This window comes from Gopherus evgoodei, chromosome 14 (genome assembly GCF_007399415.2).
Source record: "Gopherus evgoodei ecotype Sinaloan lineage chromosome 14, rGopEvg1_v1.p, whole genome shotgun sequence".
NCBI classification, from domain to species: domain Eukaryota; kingdom Metazoa; phylum Chordata; order Testudines; family Testudinidae; genus Gopherus; species Gopherus evgoodei.
In genome coordinates this window covers 19,091,948-19,112,639 of record NC_044335.1, presented here as the reverse complement: position 1 = coordinate 19,112,639, position 20,692 = coordinate 19,091,948, and the positions used below count along the sequence as shown (strand labels likewise).

The 20,692-nt window shown below is 42.3% G+C and overlaps 2 protein-coding genes across 6 annotated transcripts in view; one reads left to right on the top strand and one right to left on the bottom strand.

Moving 5' to 3' along the window:
• Positions 1–2,310, bottom strand: part of ZMYND8 (zinc finger MYND-type containing 8) — a 132,963-nt gene extending 130,653 nt beyond the window's left edge. Inside the window, exon 1 of one of the 3 annotated variants that reach the window (XM_030532853.1) lies at positions 2,134–2,310. In XM_030532853.1, the coding sequence (XP_030388713.1) occupies positions 2,134–2,142 (9 nt within the window). In that variant the 5' untranslated portion in view covers positions 2,143–2,310. The remainder of the gene's footprint in view (positions 1–2,133) is intronic. The other 2 variants (XM_030532849.1, XM_030532851.1) reach the window with 2 other exon arrangements.
• Positions 2,311–2,629: 319 nt separating this feature from the next.
• Positions 2,630–20,692, top strand: part of LOC115634924 (translocating chain-associated membrane protein 1-like 1) — a 50,469-nt gene continuing 32,406 nt past the window's right edge. Inside the window, exon 1 of one of the 3 annotated variants that reach the window (XM_030532962.1) lies at positions 2,630–2,877. In XM_030532962.1, coding sequence (XP_030388822.1) covers positions 2,758–2,877 — 120 coding nt within the window. In that variant the 5' untranslated portion in view covers positions 2,630–2,757. Of the gene's footprint in view, positions 2,878–6,264; positions 6,299–20,692 lie in introns of those variants that run through there. The other 2 variants (XM_030532964.1, XM_030532963.1) reach the window with 2 other exon arrangements.

The following is a 20,692-nucleotide window of genomic DNA, read 5'->3' as shown; positions in this document are numbered from 1 at the left end:
TTTAGAACCAATACAACTAATAAAGAGCAATATATATGTTAGATGATGCTTGAGACAGAATAGAAAATTGTCAGTTAAATTCTGCTAATGCATTCTTTATTAATAGGGATAATGCCGGGGCAGAGAGTGTTGTATGTAAATGAATATTTAGATCTTATGCTAAATTTGCAGTACTTGGCAGTTAGAAAAATTCATCTTTTTATTTGTAAACTAGATCCAATGACAGACAGTATACAGAATCCCATAACATAATTTACCACAGGAAAATGTCACTGATTGTTTTTCTAGATCAGAACAATCTCAGTATTAGTCCTTTCTGCTTACTCATAGCAGAATACGACCAATTGCTATTATATCAAGTAAAAGTGTCTCAGAAAGACCGTGCTCATTCTGCTTACTATGGCAATAATAGCAACTTCATCTCTGCTCAGACCCAGAAACAAGAACTTTATTTTTAAGCCAATCTACTAGTTGCTTTTGATGCTAAAATCTAATTACTTTCACAAGACACTTTAAAACAGTTACTGTATTCAGTTTAGTTGAACCAATAATTTATAATTAATATATTGCAAAAGTTCAGCCTCTTCTTCCATTTGCAGAAAACCTGCAAGTGGATCATTTTCTTTAGATATATTCAATACTCCCAGTCTCAAGTGCTCAAAAAAATCATAATTTAGACACTCTCCCCCATTTAATGACTTTAACTTAAATCATTTTTAATATTGTTATTTAATAGATGTTAGGTCTTTTTATTTGCTTTCTTTGTTTGAGCCATTGAAGTTCGCCTTTTCCAACTTTTTCCTCTACAATCATAGATGCTTAAAAAAAACCCTTCATGAAACCTGAGATTCCTACACCCGAAGGACCTGGGTCTTTAAGAAAAAACATCAAATATCACAAGACTTGTGATTAAATTACAAGAACTGGTAACACAAGTTTGCAAATTTTTTCACTGTAAAGTGATCATGATTTATAAATAGATCACTGAGTACCTGATTTTGGTTAGTTGGGACAAGCAACATGTTTCTGTTTCCCAAACAAATGAACATACAAGTATTTGTGAAGGGCATACCTGTGAGTGTAAATATAAAATTCAGTTTCTCTGGCTACATATGCCTGAAACTTAGACACGGACCAAAAATGGGGCATGAATATGTCCAAACTGAATTTATTTAAAAATGTAGGGGACTATTCACAGGAATATCACTCAGTTTTAGTAAGAAGGCATTTCAGGGATCCAAAATAAGTACTTTCATATTAATTTGAATGTATGCAACATTTGATAAGTAACAAACAATGGAAAAATGATACTAACTTTAAGACTGCTGAAGAGATTCTCTCCTCTACAAATACTTATTTTAAAATTTTCACTCCCCACTTAAATTCACAATTGGATTCACATGGGTGGAGCCTTGCACCTACCCCCAGGTTCACTGAAGTCAGTTCAAGTTCAGCATGCACTGAAAGGCTCCACCAACATGGATTTGATTATATGATGGGACCAAATTTTTTTTTATTTCCCTGTCACCTGAATACTTTCACAATACTGATGAAGTATCCTTCACTCAAGCCTTTCTCTAGGATGCCCTTTCACGACTCCGTAGTTTGCTTCTTAGTCAATTGACAATGATTTTCCTTAGTTGAGTATGGGAAGTTCCAGAACGTTCTCTGAGTCCAACACTACAGCCCATGAAAACTCTTCAAAGTTTCAACGAATTTTTGACTAGTTGGAAAAAAAAATCCTGACATCTCAATGAAAGTGCCTCCTCAAATTTGAGAAGAATAAAGAGTTTCACAATTCAGACACCCTGCTGCCCCATTTTTCAACCATGTCTGCCTGAGTGTCAGCAACAGCACCAACGATGGAAGCCCAGCCTCTCAGCCCAGCCAAGAAGAGCTGCCTGCTGGAAAAAGCTGTTGTATCTTTGTAAGGGCTGCGGTGCTGCTTGTTTTAAGATAGAACATGGCTGTCCGGGAACCTGAGCTCGGCTCGGCGTGGGAGGCATCTCCCACGGTAAGGAAGAGACCTAGGCTACTCAGCTCATGAGTGTCACGCAGTCCGAGAGCCACCCAACCTCTGAGGTGGCCCGACCCGGCTGCGATTTCGATAGCTCAGTGCATGTTGAAACCTGCCTTCTCCATGGAGCCGCCTCCCACTGGGATGGGTCTGTCAGCTCCAGAAGGGGCACCCCAACATAGGGATCAGGATGGAGCGGTGCCTACTGGGACCTGTCGCCTCCATGGAGCCACCGGCTGCTAGCACTGAGGTGAAGCAGACCGCGCTGCGGCCTGCCGCAGCCACACCAATACAAGAAGCGGCGCGCACGCGCGCTCAGCGCTCCACCAGGAAAAGGGAGGTAACCTTGAAAGACCGCTCCAACCCCCCTGAAGGGTCCTCTTAGTTGTCTTCTGTAAGCCCCACCCACTGCAGGTGGAGTCACAGAGGTCCCGCCCTCTGACTCATTTCATTAGCTGGAGTCAGTATCACTCAACCCCGACAGCCGTTCCGAGAATCTAACGGCGTTTTTTGACCCGCTCTCCCTGGAAGCCACACCTCCAGGTGGCACAGCGATTTACCGGCAAGGCTGTCAATCCTAGATCTCCTGGACTGTGACTGGCTGAGTCCGGCTTGTGGGCGGGTAATTGGGGGGGACAGCGGTGTTTACTGTGCGTGAGGTGGGAAGGGTGTCGAGAAAGAGGTACCATCCGTTTTCTGGACCCGGACCACTGCCTAGGCCCTTGGGGGCTACTACCACCATGGGGCTCCGGAGGAAGAACAAGAGCCCGCCCGTGCTAAGCCATGAATTCGTGATCCAGAACCATGCGGACGCCGTGTCCTGCCTAGCTATGGGCCTCCTGCTGGGGCTTATGTTCGAGGTACGGGGGTTGGGGGCTTTGCCTGCGGCTGCCGAGCGGAGAATACCCGCTCCAGCCGGCACTTCCGAGCTGCCCCAGCCCTGCAGTTCTCCGGGCAGCGACCGAGCCTCATGCCTACTCTCTGTCACTAGTGGTCGTGCCCCTGCTTCTCCAGCGCCTCACATTGTGACACACCCCGGCTCTTATCTCCCACACGGTGGGGCAGGCTGCCTCACTGTCATTGCTGTCGCCCCCCTCGCGGACCCTCCATGCTCGCTTGTTCTCTTCTGCTCCATCTGCCAGACCCCATATCATACGCCCTAATTGCATCTGACTCTCCTCCCCTAGTCCTCGCCCCGCCCTCCTGGATCCCCATTGCCACACACCTCCTTTCGCATCTGCTTCACCCGTATTCCTTCCCAACAAGCCCCTCATTCCCATCTATCTTCCTGGAGCCAAATCTGCCCTTTCTCTTAGGCTTGGTTTGTCCTTTTTCTTTAAAACTTTCCAGTGGTGGAAACATGAGTAAGGGTGCTATTGTAGACAGAGCTCCATGTGGACACTGGTGTTTTAACCACCATATTGTCTTGACCTGTTCTGAGCAGGGTTGGATGACATTGCAGTTAAAATGCCAGTGGCAGTCCACCTCTATTTTTGCTGCTTCTGTTGCTCTCACTGACTCAGGTCTACCAATGATGAGGAATCTGAGGAAAAATGCTAGAGTAGACACAGCCTTAGACTTGTCTCCAAATCCCTCCTCTCTTATGTATTTTAAAGTTCTGTTAATAAAGTTAGATTTCCTAATTAAATGAAGATGTCACCCTTTCATCAGCCTCTTTTTGGTGCCTTGGTTGAATCTTCTAGGCTTTGTTCTCTGGAATAAAATTGTTGTGTCATGATGCTGTATGTGTACATTTGTGTCAGTCTAGAAGATGATTAGTTTGATTTTACTGCCTCTCTCAAGAATGGGACTACCCAATGAACCAGATAAGGCAGATTGTTTGCCTTTTGTTTGGGGTTTTATGGAGATAGATGAGAAGGGGAGTTGGTAGGACTGTGGAGGGACACATGGTTTTCCAAGCTGTGACAACTGATGTCTGGGAGAGGCGGTAAGTATCTTAACTGAAACAATCTCAACATTACTCATCACTTGAGCAGGATTTAAAATAAAACTACTTAAAGATGAGAAAACACTTTGAAGTACTTGATTGAAAGGTACTTTATACTGCTAAGTAATATTATCTTTAAGGGTTCGTTGTTCTTTACTGCTGTGCTAGTCCTGTAAACTTCAGGGCATTATTATGATGGAAGAGGGTGGAGAATGGAGTCCTGATAATCAAATAATATCCCTCTAAATGAATGACAGGTGCTGAGTTGGGTGATACTGTAGTCTGCTGCATCAGAAGTGGTACAAATTGAAGGGGATATATGATGCAGAACTTGAATGCTGGGATAGAAAGTGCAGTTGTGGAGAATCAGTACTTACAACAGGAGACTGGAGGTGGGGAAAGAGAAGGACAGTTAAGATGACAAACTTGGATTCCCCTATGAGGACTAATGGTTTTTTATTTTTTAATGTGAATCCCAGTAATATGAGATAAAGTGGATGCATTGGTCAAAAGTTAGAATTCTAGATCACATAAATTAAAGCTCTGGGATCAAGGTGTGGGAGAGAGGGGAGAGGAGTTTTTTGGTTGGGTTTTTTAGTCTTAAGTACTAGTTTTAAATAGACTTTTTTTTTATCAGCCAAAAAGTAAACCACAGTTTGTGAAATTGTGCTTTTAAGTCCTTACTTGTTCAAATGCAATAAAGTCTTGTGTAAACACAAAAGTTTACAGATCTTGTAGCATTGACACAGTTATACTGATATAGCTTATTCCTGTACAAGAAGCAGAATAAGCAGTACAAGCACTTCTTCACCAGTATAATTGCATCAGTAGTGAGGTTAAACCAGTTTTAACTATATCAATAAAATATCACACCCCTAACTGACCTAGCTATACCAATATAAAACCTCTAAGTGTAGACCAGCTCTAAGTGTAGTTTGTGCTGGGAATAATCAGCTGCATTCAGTGAACAATATTTTCTGATATGTCCTCCTGTCTGATGCAGAATAGTGGTATTGCCGTCAGTTCAAATTATACAAAATAGGCAAAGATACAATGATCCTATGTAGCAAGATAACTTTTACGTAGCAATGCAACTTTTGGGAAAGTTGATTGAGAAGCCTGTAACTACTTGGTTCCTAATGTCTATGAGCAAACATTATTATAAGATCCACTCTGACCTTCATTTGGAGTGGGCTGTGCTTGTCAATGTCATGAAAGACTTGAAGGTTTCAGATCAGGGTCACTTGATTGTTCTGGTGGTGCTTATACCTCAATGGTTGTTGATGAGATCGTCGTTTGAAAAATCTATTCATCCTGGAAAGTGAGAACCTGCCCTGATGAGTAAGAAAATATATGCTAACAATTTACTAATTGAATTTAAAATTAAAGCTTAAGTTTCTAGCCCTAATAATTCAGAAGATAGCATTCTTATTATAAAACAGTAGTGTCATCTTCCTGACTTTGAAGATAGGCAGGTGCAGAATTAAATCAACAAAATTGCCTCAATTCAGTTTCCTCAAATTCCTTCTCATACTTGTGCTGCTTCCCCAGGGATCTCCCTGCATAGGTGTCCTTAGAAAGCTTTTGGGTTTTGTTTTGTTTTGTTTTACAGGCAGTATTTCCTGTTATGGTCTCTGAATTTTGCATATATCTTCAAATGCCATGAAAAATAACTACTGTCTTCAGTCTCTCCAATAACATATAAAGTAGAAATAGATTGTATGGCACTTATTTAAAGCCCATTGATTGACTTTAAAAAACAAAAACCAAATAAACCTTAAATATTAATGACAGAACTGGAAGTGTGAGTTACTGTACAAGAAGCAGTTCTGTACTGTAATCTCTCGTTGCTTGAACGACATGTGTTCCTTATAAAACACAATCATTGTATTAAGTATCAGAGAGGTAGCCGTGTTAGTCTGGATCTGTAAAAAGCAACAAAGAGTCCTATGGCACCTTATAGACTAACAGATGTATTGGAGCGTAAGCTTTCATGGGTGAATACCCACTTCATCAGATGCATGTAATGGAACTTTCCAGAGGCAGGTATAAATATACAGGCCAGAATCAGTTAGCTCAGTCAGGGAGGATGAGGCCCTCTTCTAGCAGTTGAGCTGTGAACACCAAGGTAGGATGGCTACCTTTACATCTGCTATTGTGTGACCAGGAAGGTTGAAGTGTTTGTGTATACAGGTTTGTGTATATTGCCATCCCTCATATTTGACTTGTGTCCATTTATCTTTTTACGTAGGGACTGTCCAGTTTGGCCGATGTACATAGCAGAGGGGCATTGCTGGCACATGATGACGTATATGACATTGGTAGACATGCAGGTGAATGAACCGGTGATGTTGTAGCTGATCTGGTTAGCTCCCGTGATGGTGTTGCTGGTGTAATGGAAATATCCAGGGGCAGGTATATATATGTGTGCTAGCAAGCAAGCTAGAGATAATGAGGTCAGTTCAATCAGGGAGGATGAGGCCCTGTTCTAGCAGTTGAGGTGTGAAAACCAAGAGAGGAGAAACTGGTTCTGTAATTGGCAAGCCATTCACAGTCTTTGTTCAATCCTGAGCTGATGGTGTCAAATTTGCAGATTGGCTATTTGTGAATGGCTAGCCAACTACAAAAGCAGTTTCTCCTCCCTTGGTGTTCAGACCTCAACTCCTAGAGGAGGGCCTCATCCTCCCTGATTGAACTAACCTCGTTATCTCCAGACTAATTCTGGCCTGCATATTTATACCTGCCTCTGGAAATTTCCAATCATTGTATTGTGGTTGCTGCAAAAGTAAAATGTGTACTAGCATTTGCATTCTCAAGGAAACTTATCAAAATGCATGCTTCTTATGTAATAGTAGATTAGGCTGCTGAAATGTTTATTGCAGGATAACTGTGAAAGGCCCATTTGTTTCTTGCCTCATTACATTTTATATTTACCTTTAATTGATTCAAATAACTGTTGAAGATGTGAAATCCATCCGGCTAATTAGAAGGAAATATGAGTTTTTTAGAAAACTGTTATTTTGACCTGCTTGAGAATTTTTAGTTTATAGTAACTCAGGTTTTGGATATTTGTGCTTCCTCTTTCCTATCTTTTGAAGGAATGGAGGGTCATTTTGTAAAGTTAATATTATATTAATGCTGCAAAGAGAAGTATTGTCATCTGCATGGTCTATCAAAGCTAAGGCGTTAAGACTGTAGTTGTAGAACTTGGATTCCTTCAAACTAAAGGATTTGCAACATACTGAGTGTACCAAATTTTCTTCCGTCAGAGTTAAAACTCATGTTCACATCCAGCACTTTTACAGGAAAATTAAGAGCATATTTCACTATTACATCCCATGTAAAACCTATGTTAAAAATATTAAGGATGTAAAGTCAAGCACTCAAGTTTGGAAAATGCCAGAATTAAGGTTGCTCATACAATGTACATATATATTATGATACAATCTTAAATTACATGACCATGTACTATTTTTTTTAAATAAGACAGTTTCCCCGTTCATTGCACAGTGTGGACAGTGCTTGCTGAATGGTTACCTATTCAGTATTTCTCTTTGTTCTCATTATTTGGTGTATGTCTTCCATGCCATATTTACTGCACAGCAGCCAAACCCTGCACTCAATACAGAACTATTGATTTCCTCGTGGGTTTTTCTGTGGTACTGATCATGAAGCACTCAGCACCATTAAACTTATCTTCATAACATATCCTTTGACGTGTGGATGGGGAACTGAGGCACAAAGAGACGAAGGTCATAAGTGTCAATTTTGGGTGTCCAACCTGAGATACCTAGGGCCTGGTATTTTTCAGAGTCCTTAGCATTTTTATAGCACTTGATATGTTCAGTGTACATTTACCTTTGACTTCAGTTGCAATTGTGAGTGCCCTGTGGTAAATCTAACCCCAGGTTTCTCAAGTTGGGCACTAATAAAATAAGGAGCACACGAACAAAAACTTTTCAGAGGGCCACTAATTAAATGGCTAGCTCAGCATCCTATAAGAACTTTGTGGTAGAGACAGGGATAAAATCTAATTATTCGCAGTGTCGTTCAGTTGTCATAACTATGAGGCCATCCTTTGTCTTCCTACAGTTCCTTGTCTCACAGTGCATCTTTCATTTTCTGCAGCAAATGAGGCAGGGGTCCCATAGACAAGTCTTATTTACTACATAAGCTGGAGTCATTCCCTGAGTACTGCCCATCTTGTGTACTGAGTGAGGCAGGGATCCTGTGGAGAAAAAATAGTATATGATACTGTAATTAAAGATTATCATAATGCATTGCAGGAGCAGCCTCAATTCTGATATTTCATAACATCTGAGTGCTTGATTTTGCAACCCTAATTTTCTTTTAATACGGTGGTTTTGAATGTAATGGCCTCTGCCCCTCCACATGAGTCATCAGCAAAATAGAAACCTTTAGATCCACAGCGCACATCTCTGACACTTGAGCTAATAGCATAACTGGTGGCAGTAAAAGGCTGTTTATCCTCTGTGAACCAGCCCCTGCCGGGGAATGAAATACACACTTTGCCAGTGGATTTCACAACTGTTTGCTAGACAGCACAGGAATGTTGAGACTCAAGAATTGTGGGTCTATTCCAGGCTCTGGAAAACAGTGTTCTCTAGTGACTATAGAAGAGGGGTGGATAACTTCTGGCCCACGGTCCAGATCCAGCCCCCTGCTTAATTTAATCTGGCCTACGGCAAGTCTCCACACCGGGGGCCGAAAGCCCTGAGCCTTGGCACACACCCCCCCCCCATGGGCCTGGAGACGTGAGCACTGGCTAGCCTCACTGCGGGGGGAAGCTAGGGTGCCAGGCCAGTTGGTCAACTGCCCTTGCAGCCCCTAGGGGAAGGGGTGATCAGAAAAACTCCGAGTTCGCGTGTGCCTACCTTTGCCCACAGGCACGACCCCCACAGCTCCCATTGGCCGGGAACCATGGCCAATGGGATCCGCGGGGGCAATGCCTCCAGGCATGGGCAGCACACACTATGCAGAGCTGCCTGGCCACACTGTGGCAGCTTCCGGGAGTGGTACAGGGCCAGGGCAGGAGGGAGTCTGCTTTAACCCTACTGTGCCGCTGACTGGGAGCCACCTGAGATAAGCGGCGGTTGGCCAGAGCCGGCACCCCTTACCGCCTCCTTCACCCCAGCACCCGCCCTGAGCCCCCTCCCACACCCCAACCTGCTCCCAGACCCTACACTCTCACCCTGAACCTCCTGCCCCATCCATGAGCCCCTTCGTGCACCTCAACTCTCTCCTAGAGCCCTCACCCCAATCCCATGCCCCAACCATGAGCTCACTACAAACCCCTGGGCCCCAGCCCAGAGCCCCCTCCTGCACCCTGTACCCCTCATTTCTGGCCCCACTGTGGAGCCTAGGGTAAGCTCCGTGCTGCCCTGCGGGGCTGTGTGTGGCCCATGACTGAATTTTTTTTTCCCCTGTGCGTCAGCAACCCCGCTAGAAAAAAGGTTCCTCACCCTTGCTATAGACCCTTCTTTCCCTCTCCATCCTTTGTACCCCTTCTGCCTCTGCCTCAGTACATACCTCTGAAGCTTGACTATGCCTCTGTCAGCAGTCCCTGGCAATCAGGAGAAGCAACTGCAGGGGAAGTCTTGCATAGCCTCTGGAGTCTTGTGCTGGAGCATGCCCAGTACAGTCAGAATCTTTGGAGAATTTATCCGTCAAACTAAGAAGCCTATATTGAACATGTGAGAAAACTGACTTTTCTGAGGCTTTTAACTTGGCCATATTTGGGTGGATTTTGATGATAACAAAAGGCAATCCTTGACACTAATGTGATGTCTTGTCCAATTGCCAAATGTTAAGTCTCTGCTTCAAAGCATAGAGGTGCTAGAGCTTCTCAGGAAAACAGTCATAAGAATTTTTAAACATGGATACAACATATTTTTCCCTTACCTCATCCTGAAAAACTCTTGAATATTTTTGCATAAATAATTTTTATTGTTGTTTAAAAAAGTTAATGTGGAGCAGAGGACTGATATGGGAAATGCCTGGATGAAAGCTTAAATTCAAAATAAAGTCTTATAATGGAAGTATTAGGTAACCTTAACTCTAGGTTAACCTTTACTCCAGCTGCACATACACGCTTTATTGTCTAAATCCTGTTCTAAATATACCATTAAGGAGAGGAGTTCTTGCCATAGACTTGAAAAACTTTTCACTCAATGTCAAAGGATAGTTCTCTTAAACATCAGAACAGTACTCTATCAAGCTCTTCTTCTTTAGCTAAGATTTCTTACTGCAACTGTATTATCTTCCCTTTTCTGCTGGATTGGAATGATCATAAGAACTTCAGCAAATACTTTGTTTTGGTTTGTCCACATTTTCCACTTCTCACGTAGGTTACGGTCCTTTCCACTAAAACAGGGTATAATTCTAGGATTCTAGATGGATTACTAGTTATAGAATTACCACTTGGAAATGACAGAATTATCAATAATAATGTAGAAAAACCAAGCACTCAAATATTTTTATGTAATTTAGGGGGAAAAACAGATGATATAGTCTCATCATATGGTGATGATATACTCTTTCTATTCCATGAGTAACTCTGGCAGATGTTAAACAAAAGCTGCTAATGTTAGACATTTTTTTAAAATCAGGATGTCCAGATAACTTGGATCCAAGAGTTTTAAAAGAGCTGGCTGAGGAGCTCACTGGACTGTTAAGGTTCATTTTTTTTCCAATAAGTCTTAGAGCATTGGGAAAGTTCCAGAAGATTGGAAGAATGTGCCAGTTCTTAAAAAGGGTAAATGGAATGACCCATTTAATTATGAGCCTGTCAGCTTGACATTATCCAGGGCAAGATATTGGAGCAGCCCATGTAAGGAACGATTAATAAAGAATTAAAGGAGGGTAATTAATGCAAATCAGCAAGAGTTTAAGGCAAATAGATCCTGTCAGACTAACTTGATAGCTTTTTTATGAGATTAGTTTGGTTGATTAAAGGTAAAAGTGTTTGATGTTTTGACTTCTGTAAGGTGCTTGATTTGGTACTGAGTGACATTTTGATATAAAAAAAACCCAAAACAATATAAAATTAACATGGCAGTTAAAAATTGGCTAACTCATGGGTCTCAAAATATAATTGTAAATGGGAAATCATTATCAAATGGTTTTGTTTCTAGTAGCATCCCACGCGGATTGGTTCTTGGCCCTATGATATTTGTCAATGATCTAGAAGAAAATATAAAATTATTAGTGATAAAATTTGCGGATGACCCAAAAATTGTGGGGAGTTGTAAATAATGAAGAGAACAGGTCACTGATTCAGAGCAATCTGGATTGCTTGGTAAACTGGGAACAAACAACTAATATGCATTTTAATATGGCTAAAAGTAATGGTATACATCTAGGAATAAAGAATGTAGGCCATACTTCCATCATGGGGAACTCTATCCTGGGAAGCAGTGACTCTAAAAATTTCATAGTGGTGGTTGTAGTCAATAATCAGCTGCACATAAGTGCCTGGTGAAATGCTGTGGCCAAAAGATCTAGTGCCATCCTGGAATGCATAAATAGGGAATTTTCATGTAGGAGTAGAGAGGCTATTTTACTTCTATATTTGGCACAGAGGATGTTACTGCTGCTGGAATACTGTGTCCAGTTCTGTTGTCAACAATTCAAGAAGGATGTTGGTAAACTGGAGAGGGCTCCGAGAAGGGCCACAAGAATGATTAGAGGATTAGAAAACATGCCTTATAGTGATAGATGGAGCTCCTTGAGTCTATTTCAAAGAGAAGGTTAAGGGGTGACTTGATTACAGTCTGTAAGTCTAACACATATTTGATAGTGGGCTCTTCAGTCTAGCAGGGAAATTAACCAGTGGAACAGTTTACCAAGGGTTATCGTGGACTCTCTCACTGTCAAGTTTAAAATCAAGACTGGATGTTTTTCTGAAAGATATGCTCTAGGAATAATTTTGGGGAAGTTCAAAGGCCTTTGTTACACAGAAGGGAAGACTAGATGATCACAATGGTCCCTTCTGGCCTTGGAATCTGTCTGGATCCAGTCAGTGCTGCATCTTTATTGATGAAAGAAGTTGGTGTTGAGAATTTTGAAGTATTAACATACTCAATAGCTTTATAACCAAGTGTAGCAAAGAAACTCAAAAAGAGTTCCTGAATAATCTGTATTTTTGAAAGTAGCTGCTGATGACTTATTTTCTGGTTAAGTTAGAAATCCTTTATAGAAAGTTGATCATTATTTATCAAGTGAAAAAGCATCCTAATATTCAGAAGTATTTTATGTATATTTAGGAATTGTTACTAAGGGTTTGTCTACATGGGACATTTAGAAAAATTGGTGTGAAATTAAAGTGCAATATCTACTCTACACGTAGTCATTTTTATTCTGCATTAAGAGTGCCTTGGATTATCCTAAACCACAAAAAGAGTTTTTGTCCTGATCTAAGTTTTTTTTTTCTCAACAGAAGCTGCCTTTTTTGCTACAGGTAGGCATGCATCTACACCCAAATTTGATGTAAATTGACAAAATCCAGCCTTTCTGTTGACCAAATAAAACCACTTCTGCAAATGACAAGTCCTCAGCAGACGTAATTCTACTGACAGAATGCCAGTGTGGATACTGCATTGCCTGTGTCAGTTAGCAGTTCTCCTGCAATAGTCCCACAGGCCTCTGTTTGCGACAGTGACCACACCAGTAACAATTTTGAACTTGCTGCCCTGGAGTCCCAATGACCAGAAACCTGACCACTTTAACATTCCCAGTGTGTTTTGGAAATACCGTTTTTCCTGGTCTCTTACGTTTGCAAGCATACCCAGTAGCCCACCTTTTTTGAACAGAAAGCATGGCTTAGTGCAAAGATAGAGCATCACTTAAATCTCATTCTCCTGCCTGGTTCAGGAAAAGAAGGTCCTGAATCTTCTTTACATTCAGGGAGACGGGGCCGTACAAGTCCAGCTGCAGGGCAACCAGAGGAATAAGGATTTGCATGCAGACATTGAAGAGGGGAAGCAAGCCCTGGGCTACACAGGGAAAGAAGCAATGCCGGGTGAAGGACCTTCACCAGGTGTACTGCAAGGCAAGGGAGAGGCACAAAAAATTGTGTCCACCCATAGATCTGCCACTTCTAAAATGAATCCCATTGTATAGGTGGCATAGACCTCTCCACAGATCTGCCAGTTCTACATTGAGCTGTATTCCACATGTGGCAGAGACACCACCATCACCCCAAAAGTGACAGTAGACACACTTCAAGATCCAGAGGAGGAAACCCCTGCAGGGCACAGCAAGAAGGGGAATGGGAAAGAACATGCAGACCCTTCAGAGAATGACCAGCTCTTCATTGTACAGCTAGAAAGGGACCAGACCCTGACAATCCCAGATGAGCCTGTGTAGGAAGGAAAAAGCTTAAGTGTATTTATTGCATTTTTTTTAAAATGCATGGCTCTTCTCTTACCCCCCCACATCCCTTTTCATGGTGCCCAAAACCTCTTAGGCCCTCTTCTACCCTTTCAAAGTGACAGCCATTAGCACAGTCAGAGAGCAAAGGAATTGGCTTTTACAATAACCAGTTGTTTTTTTTAATTAATAACTTAGTAGCCAACGTTTTGACACCAAGATGGCTGAAATTTTATTATTAAAACACCATATATCAAATCATTGCAAATGAACAGAAAGATACCAACACTGATACCTGAGGATAAAAAGCAATCGGTGACTGTCCAATTGAAATACCTGCTTTTTAAGCATAATTTGTACAGTACACATGTAATATAAACATTGCAGAGGACAGTGATTTGGTTTTAAGTCTGATTTTTCCCCAGTCCAACAAAACAAATCATGCTGTGTCGAGGAAGTGTTCATTACTCGGGGGCTTACTTTTCTTTAGCTTGCAGAACTAGGGAGTGGCCACAGCTCTTCTTCCCTTGTTGAAAATTTGTTGAACTGTACATAGATGATGTCATTGAGATTGTTCCAGAGAACAAAAGAGACATTTTCTAGGAGATGCTCTGATCCTGACCCTAACCAGTCCTCATGTGTTGCTGATGGGGAGAATAGGCATTGGACAGATTGCATTATCAAGACCGAGCAAAAGTGTCAGGATTGGAAGGACTGCATGCTTGAAGACAACCAGAAGGACCGAGAGGTGCACCAGAAGGACCGAGAGGTGCACCAAAGAAATATTCCAAGAAATATTTTGATTCTGTTCAAGTACCAAACACAGCTGTTGCACAGTAATCTGGAGCAAAATGCCCAAATCCTCCTCCCTATCAGCATGTGCACTCCATCTGCAACTCTATACACACAGGACCATACACACATCCCACGCTCCCCCACAAAGGCTCTGACATAATTTTATCCCTTTTACTGAATGCCCGTTGAAAATAAAAACTGTGACTATCTATCTATTGACTTCTGATTACCACCTTGCTTTAATACGTGTAATAAAGGCTTTATTTGAGTTTACTGTTTGTTTTGCACTTAATCTTTTTTTAAAAATAAACAGTATTTTTATTGGTGTCTCCAAACAGAAATGACATACACCAAAACACTACTCCCCTCTCACCAGATTCACAGCAGGAATTTATAAATATCGCCATTGAAGCCAAATATACAAAGTACGCAAATGCAGCACACTATGCTGCTATACTATGCTGCTATACTATGGCCCACTACAATACCATGGCACACTCTTTTAAGGCCTTCCTGAGCCGTCCAGCTCCTTTGTAGGCTCTTGTAACTGCCCTTATGTCTGGCTGTTCAAAATAGTCTTTCCATTTCACTCCTCCATCCTTCCGGGAATGTTTCCTCTGCTTTCACAAATGTGTAATACACAAAAATATTTGCCTGGCTGAGATCCAGCTTAGTTATGAGGCATTGTCAGTATCCTTTGCACATTCAGCAATCATCCTGCTGCTGTTTGGGTGTCCAGTGTAAGGTTTAGTGAGCCAGGGAAACAAAGGATGGGCCTGGTCCACTGGAATCACTACTTGCATTTCAAGCCATCAATGTGAATATGCCAGTAAAGGAAGAATGTCCCTACCTCATCTTTTGAAAAAATCTTGTATGTCTAAATATGCTTTTCCCTGACCAGCCAATGTCAGAAAAATGTCCCTGGTGATCCAGCTGTGATTGTATAAGCAATGAAGAGTAACCCTTTCTCTTCACGTTCTTTGTGCAAAGGTCAGAATCAGGATACACATCCCATCAATCACCCCACCTCAGTTCAAGAAGCCCCTTCCTTGAAATCCCTCTATTTCTTGGACAGTGCCCTAAGTCTCATTCCTGTGCAGCAGGAGATGCTTAATATTTTTGTACCTTCATATGAAAACTGTCTCCATTGTGGATTTTCCAACCTTGAACTGACTGTTTGCAGTGTGGGACTGCAAACTTCTAGATGACTGCCACCTGATATTTTTTCACTGTCAAAGCAGCTCTTATTCTGAGGCCTCTTGTACTGGAAGGCTGGGGTGAGCTCTGCTGGGTTAGATTCCTGCTTGTACATGAAGTCAAAGTCCATTGGCCACTTGTTGGATGTAGCAGGATAGTATCACTGTGTTGATTGACTTGATAGTTTTTGTTGGCTGCTGCTTTTTTTAATTTGGGAAGGCTTGTGCACTGTATCTTTCTAAAATGATCCTGGAGACACGTCGAGTCCAGGATAAGTCCTCTTTTATTATAAATCTAAATGAATAATTCTGAGACAAACATGCACTCTCAACCTTAACTCTGTTTTAACAATATCTCTTAATTCAGGGCAAAACCATAACAGGCATGTTGTAATGCTTATTTTTGAGATAATTACAAGCCCACGAATTCCGTGGTAAGTTTAAACTTAAAAGAAATTCAAACGTAAGGCACGGAAACACACAATTCAGGCATGTAAACAATCTTAATGTTTACCGGTAATGATGAGGAATTATTTTATGAGTACTGTAATGCATTCTAGTGTTTGTGGTCCTAGATTAGATTAAACTGATTTCTAAAGACACTTTTTTTCCATAGTGGTGTCACTGCATGTAAGAATTAATATTGTTTGGTGCTCTAAGAACATATTTGCATATCTTGACATATACTACTTTTACAGTTTTTGTCTAGGATTTTTTAAAACTTTTAAGCTCTTAAAAAAAATTGTAGGTGAATACTAAAAAAGAAACCTAAAGAAAATACTACAGTGTGACTCTCTTAATGATTTGAAGATATATAGTATCAACTTTTTTTTTTAGGGCTAGATTCACCAGTACACTGTGAGTGCTTTGCGCCACTCTGGGGCAGTGCCAGACTGCCAGAGCATAAGTGCTAGTTTAAACGGGGTTTACAGCTGCTTTGTGTCACCAGAGAAACATTAAGAAACCAGAGTTGTACATTTCAGTTCTTCTCTAAGTAGCTGTCAGTGTGAATCCCGCTTAAGGTGCACATGGAATCTCAGGCATGGGTGACTGGATATTTTTGGAAAGCAATGTCTATCCTGGCTGCAAAAATGCCTTCGTGTCGCCTCATGTTCTCGTACATGGGCATAAAGGATGGAGCAATGCCAACCCTCCCTCAGTTCCCTCTTGTTGCCTGAAATCTGTGTATTCCCGGTCCAAGCATCATGTGGTCAAATGAGTCTGGGTTCCATCCCAGGTCCTGCAAGAATTCGCTTGGTGGCTGGACCCAAAGAATTTATGAAATAGGGTTATCTTGTGGTTGACCTCCTTCTATGACTCTCCTCACAGGTGCATTGGGGCAGGTTGGGGTGCCCACCTGGACCATCTACAGATGAAGGGCATCTAGTCCCAGGATGATTTGAAACTGTATTTGAATGTTCTGAAGCGCAGGGCCATCTGATTGTCTGTCCTGCATTGCTGTCTGTCCTGAAGGGCTCTATGGTGCAGATGTTGACAGACCACATGTCCACAATACATTACATCAATAAGCAGAGAGATGCATGATCATCCCTTCTGTGCCAGGAAGCCTTCAAATCATGGCCCTGATGTCACCATAGGGTAGCCTCACTGGCCTTACATCTTCCAGGTACTATCAACAATCTGGCATGCTTCCCAAGCAGGCACGTGGCAACCAACCATGAGCACTCGCTGCAGACATCTATCATAGAGCCAATATTGTGCCAATGGGAAATTCCCTCAATAGATTTGTTCCAGAGGAGGCACAAGCCCAGGATAGTTACCAGATGCCTTTCTGTAACAACGATCTCCAACCTTCCTATACGACTTTGATTTTCCTGATCCTCCAAGATATCTAAAATCAGATGGGACAAAACCATACTGATTCTGACAGCTTCCTGTTGGCTGAGGCAATTGTGGTGATCAGATTTCTTGCACGTGTCAGTTTGGTCCCCCATCTATCTTCTTATGTGCCTGGACATGTTTTCACAGAACCACGGCCAGATATTGCACTCACATCTGCAGTTATTGAGCTGGCAGCCTGGATGAGCGTGGCTGACAAAGACTCTTCTCGACAAGTGCAAGGAAACCATATACTGAGCAGAAAGCCACTAGTAGGAAAAACTACTTCAAATGGAAATGGTTCTTCATATTGATAGGCTGACATAACCTGGACCCCGTTGAGACTCTCATACCACAGATCCTCAACTGTAAGCATTTAGTTCTTGCAAAATTCATCTTGCAGCAATATCAGCAGGTTATGTGCCAATACAGTTGTACTTTAGTCTTGCATTCAACATATTGATATTCTTCATCAAATTTTGGAGCAAACTGCTCCATGGCACTTGCATCATCTTCAGCCTGCTTCAGAAATATACCAATATCTAAGATATGTGAAGCAGCAACAGGGAATAACCCACTGACTTGTCATTAAGCCCTTGATACAGTTGTTGTCTGATGCCAGATTTGGAACAACTCCAATTAGTATTTGACTGATGTCACTGACACTCCTCATTTCTAGCATCCGGGGGGGATACTGCTTACCAGTCACCTACTGTGGGATCCAAACTGACACAAAAATTAAGAGTGAAGTTACTTCTCTGTGGTAACTGTGTGATGGGTTTTTGTTTGTTTTGTTTTTTGAGATGTAGTCAATGTGGCCTCCATGACTCCTCCCTTTACTCCTGCTTTTTGAAGTTCTATGCAACATGGACTTTTAATTATAAAGGAACTGAAGGAGGGTTGCAGCCTTTTATGCCCTCATACAGGAGTATGGGGATGCACAGGCTGCATGTGTGGCCTTGACAGACATTGCTATTGAAAAATATCTGATCTCACACACTAGGCACATGGACACTTTCAGTGGGATCCATACTAACTATGTCTCAAAAACCCACAATTTCCTAAGGGTAAGTAACCATTCTTTTCTTTCCTCATTCACTCCTGCTGTCAACATCCTTCATTACATTTCCCTGTGTGCACACACCCCAGTTTCCTGCTCCTACCCCGTCTGTTTGTGTAGATATGGTACAGCAAGTTGTTTTGTTTTTGTTTTTTTTTAAAGAAACTTAATTAAAGTGTGGAGGTTTTTTGTTTGTTTTTCTCCTTTTTTGCCCATATTCTTTATAACCAAAAGTTTTATCCTTCAACATAGACCGGCACATAAAATCTCCTTCAGAGAAACTTATACCTTCCATCACCATTTGTTCGTAATGGAGCTGAGGACACTGGCTACACTTAACAGTAGTAAATATTTATATTATGAAGGTTCAAATTAGGAGGACGGCAGTCCTATTGTGTGGGGTGTGCTGCAAAGAAAGAAAAAGACAATCTCTTACCTGAAGTGCAAAGACTGAAGACAGGTTACATTTAGAGAAGATAGAATTCTCTTAAGAAGTCAGAAGGCAAAAAAGAGTAGATAAATAGTCAGTTGACATCTTTACTAAGGAAAGCCTATGGCCTCAGTCCCTTTTGCGGACAGTATGAGATGGCAGCCATTTTGAAAGAGGTAAATTCTCTGAGGCTTTCTCAAGAACACTATCCTTCAGTTCCTATTGAAGGAAAAAACTTCCAGTTACAAACAAGGAAAAAATGACTGCTAATCCTAAATCCTTTAAAAAACTATACAGTTCACTAGATCTACCCAAAATTTCATTACTGAACAGTTGTTAGTGTAGATAGACAGTACCTGCAATTAAATCATTCTGCAGAGGCTGTGGGTGTGGAATAGTTTGGCAGATAGTACTAAATTTCTTAAGGGACCAATTTGAAAACTTTAATTCTAACCAATTTACTTGTATAGCTCAGTGGTTTGAGCATTGGCCTGCTAAACCCAGGCTTGTGAGTTCAGTCCTTGAGGGGGCCACTTAGGGATCTGGGGCAAAAATTGGTCCTGCTAGTGAAGGCAGGGGACTGGACTCGATGACCTTTCGAGGTCCCTTCCAGTTCTAGGAGATTGGTATATCTCCAACTATTATTATTACGTTCTCAGACAATTTTTTTTCTGTACAAAAAGATCAAGGCCTGGTCTACATTAAGAAATTAGATCACTATAACTCTGTCACGCAGGGATGTGAAAAATCCACACCTCTGAGCAATGCAGTTAAACTGACCTAACCTCTGGCTTAGACAGCAGTAGGTTGATGGGACCTAGCTACCGCCTCTTGGGGAGGTGGATTACCTACACTGAGCAGAGAAGTCTTCCTGTTGGCATAGGTAGTGTCTTTACTGACGTGCTGTAGTAGCGCCACTTGTGAGAGGGTCAGGCCAGATGGCTACAGGAAGGGCCGACTCCAGCTTTTCTGCCGGCAAAAAAAAAAAAAAGACGTGGTAGCACTTTGGCAGCAGCTTAATCGCTCCGCTTCTTTGGTGGCATTTCAGCGATGGGTCCTCCCTTTCTTCCTCTTTGGTGGCAATTTGGGGGTGGCTCAAAGAGGAATAGATGGGATGAGGGACCTGCTGCCGAAGACCTGGACATGTTGCCCTAATACCAGACGGAGTGCCGCCCCTTTGAATTGGCCACCCCAAGCACCTGCTTCCTATGCTGGTGCCTGAAGCCAGCCCTGGCTACAGGGAGTGATAGAAGGCAGATATATTAGCCCCAGGTTAAGCAGGGCCCTTTTCCCTGGGTAAGGTAACAGGCAATTCCAGAACAATCAGGAACTTGCTGGAACAAATGAAGGCAGACAGGATAATTAGGACACCTGGAGCCAATTAAGAAGCTGCTAGAATCAATTAAGACAGACAGGCTAATCAGGGCACCTGGTTTAAAAAGGATCTCGCTTCAGTCAGTGAGGGGTGTGTGGGAGGAGCTGGGAGTAAGAGGTGCAAGAAGCTGAGTGTGAGTAGGTGTATTGCTGGGGGACTGCAAAGTACAAGCATTACCAGACATCAGGAGGAAGGTCCTGTGGTGAGGATAAAGAAGGTGTTTGGAAGAGGCTGTGGGGAAGTAGGCCAGGGAGTTATAGCTGTCACACAGCTGTTACAGGAGACCCTATAGACAGCTGCAAGCTACAGGGCCCTGGGCTGGAACCTGGAGTAGAGGGTGTGCCCCGGTTTCCCCATCCCCTCAACTCCCTATTTGATATAAGAGGAGTTGATCTGGACTGTGGATCCCACCAGAGGGGAAGTTCTCTGGCCTGTCACCCAACCCATTAAGTGGGCCAGCAGAGACTGCAGGGATTGTTCTCCTTTTCCCAATGCTGGCCAGTGATGAGGTTAGCTAAGTGAATGGCAGGTTAGTGCCACGAACAGAAGGAGCCAAACTGAGGACTGCCATGAACCTCTGAGGTGAGCAAATTGACCAGAAAGTGCAGAACCCACCAAGGCAGAGGAGGAACTTTGTCACAC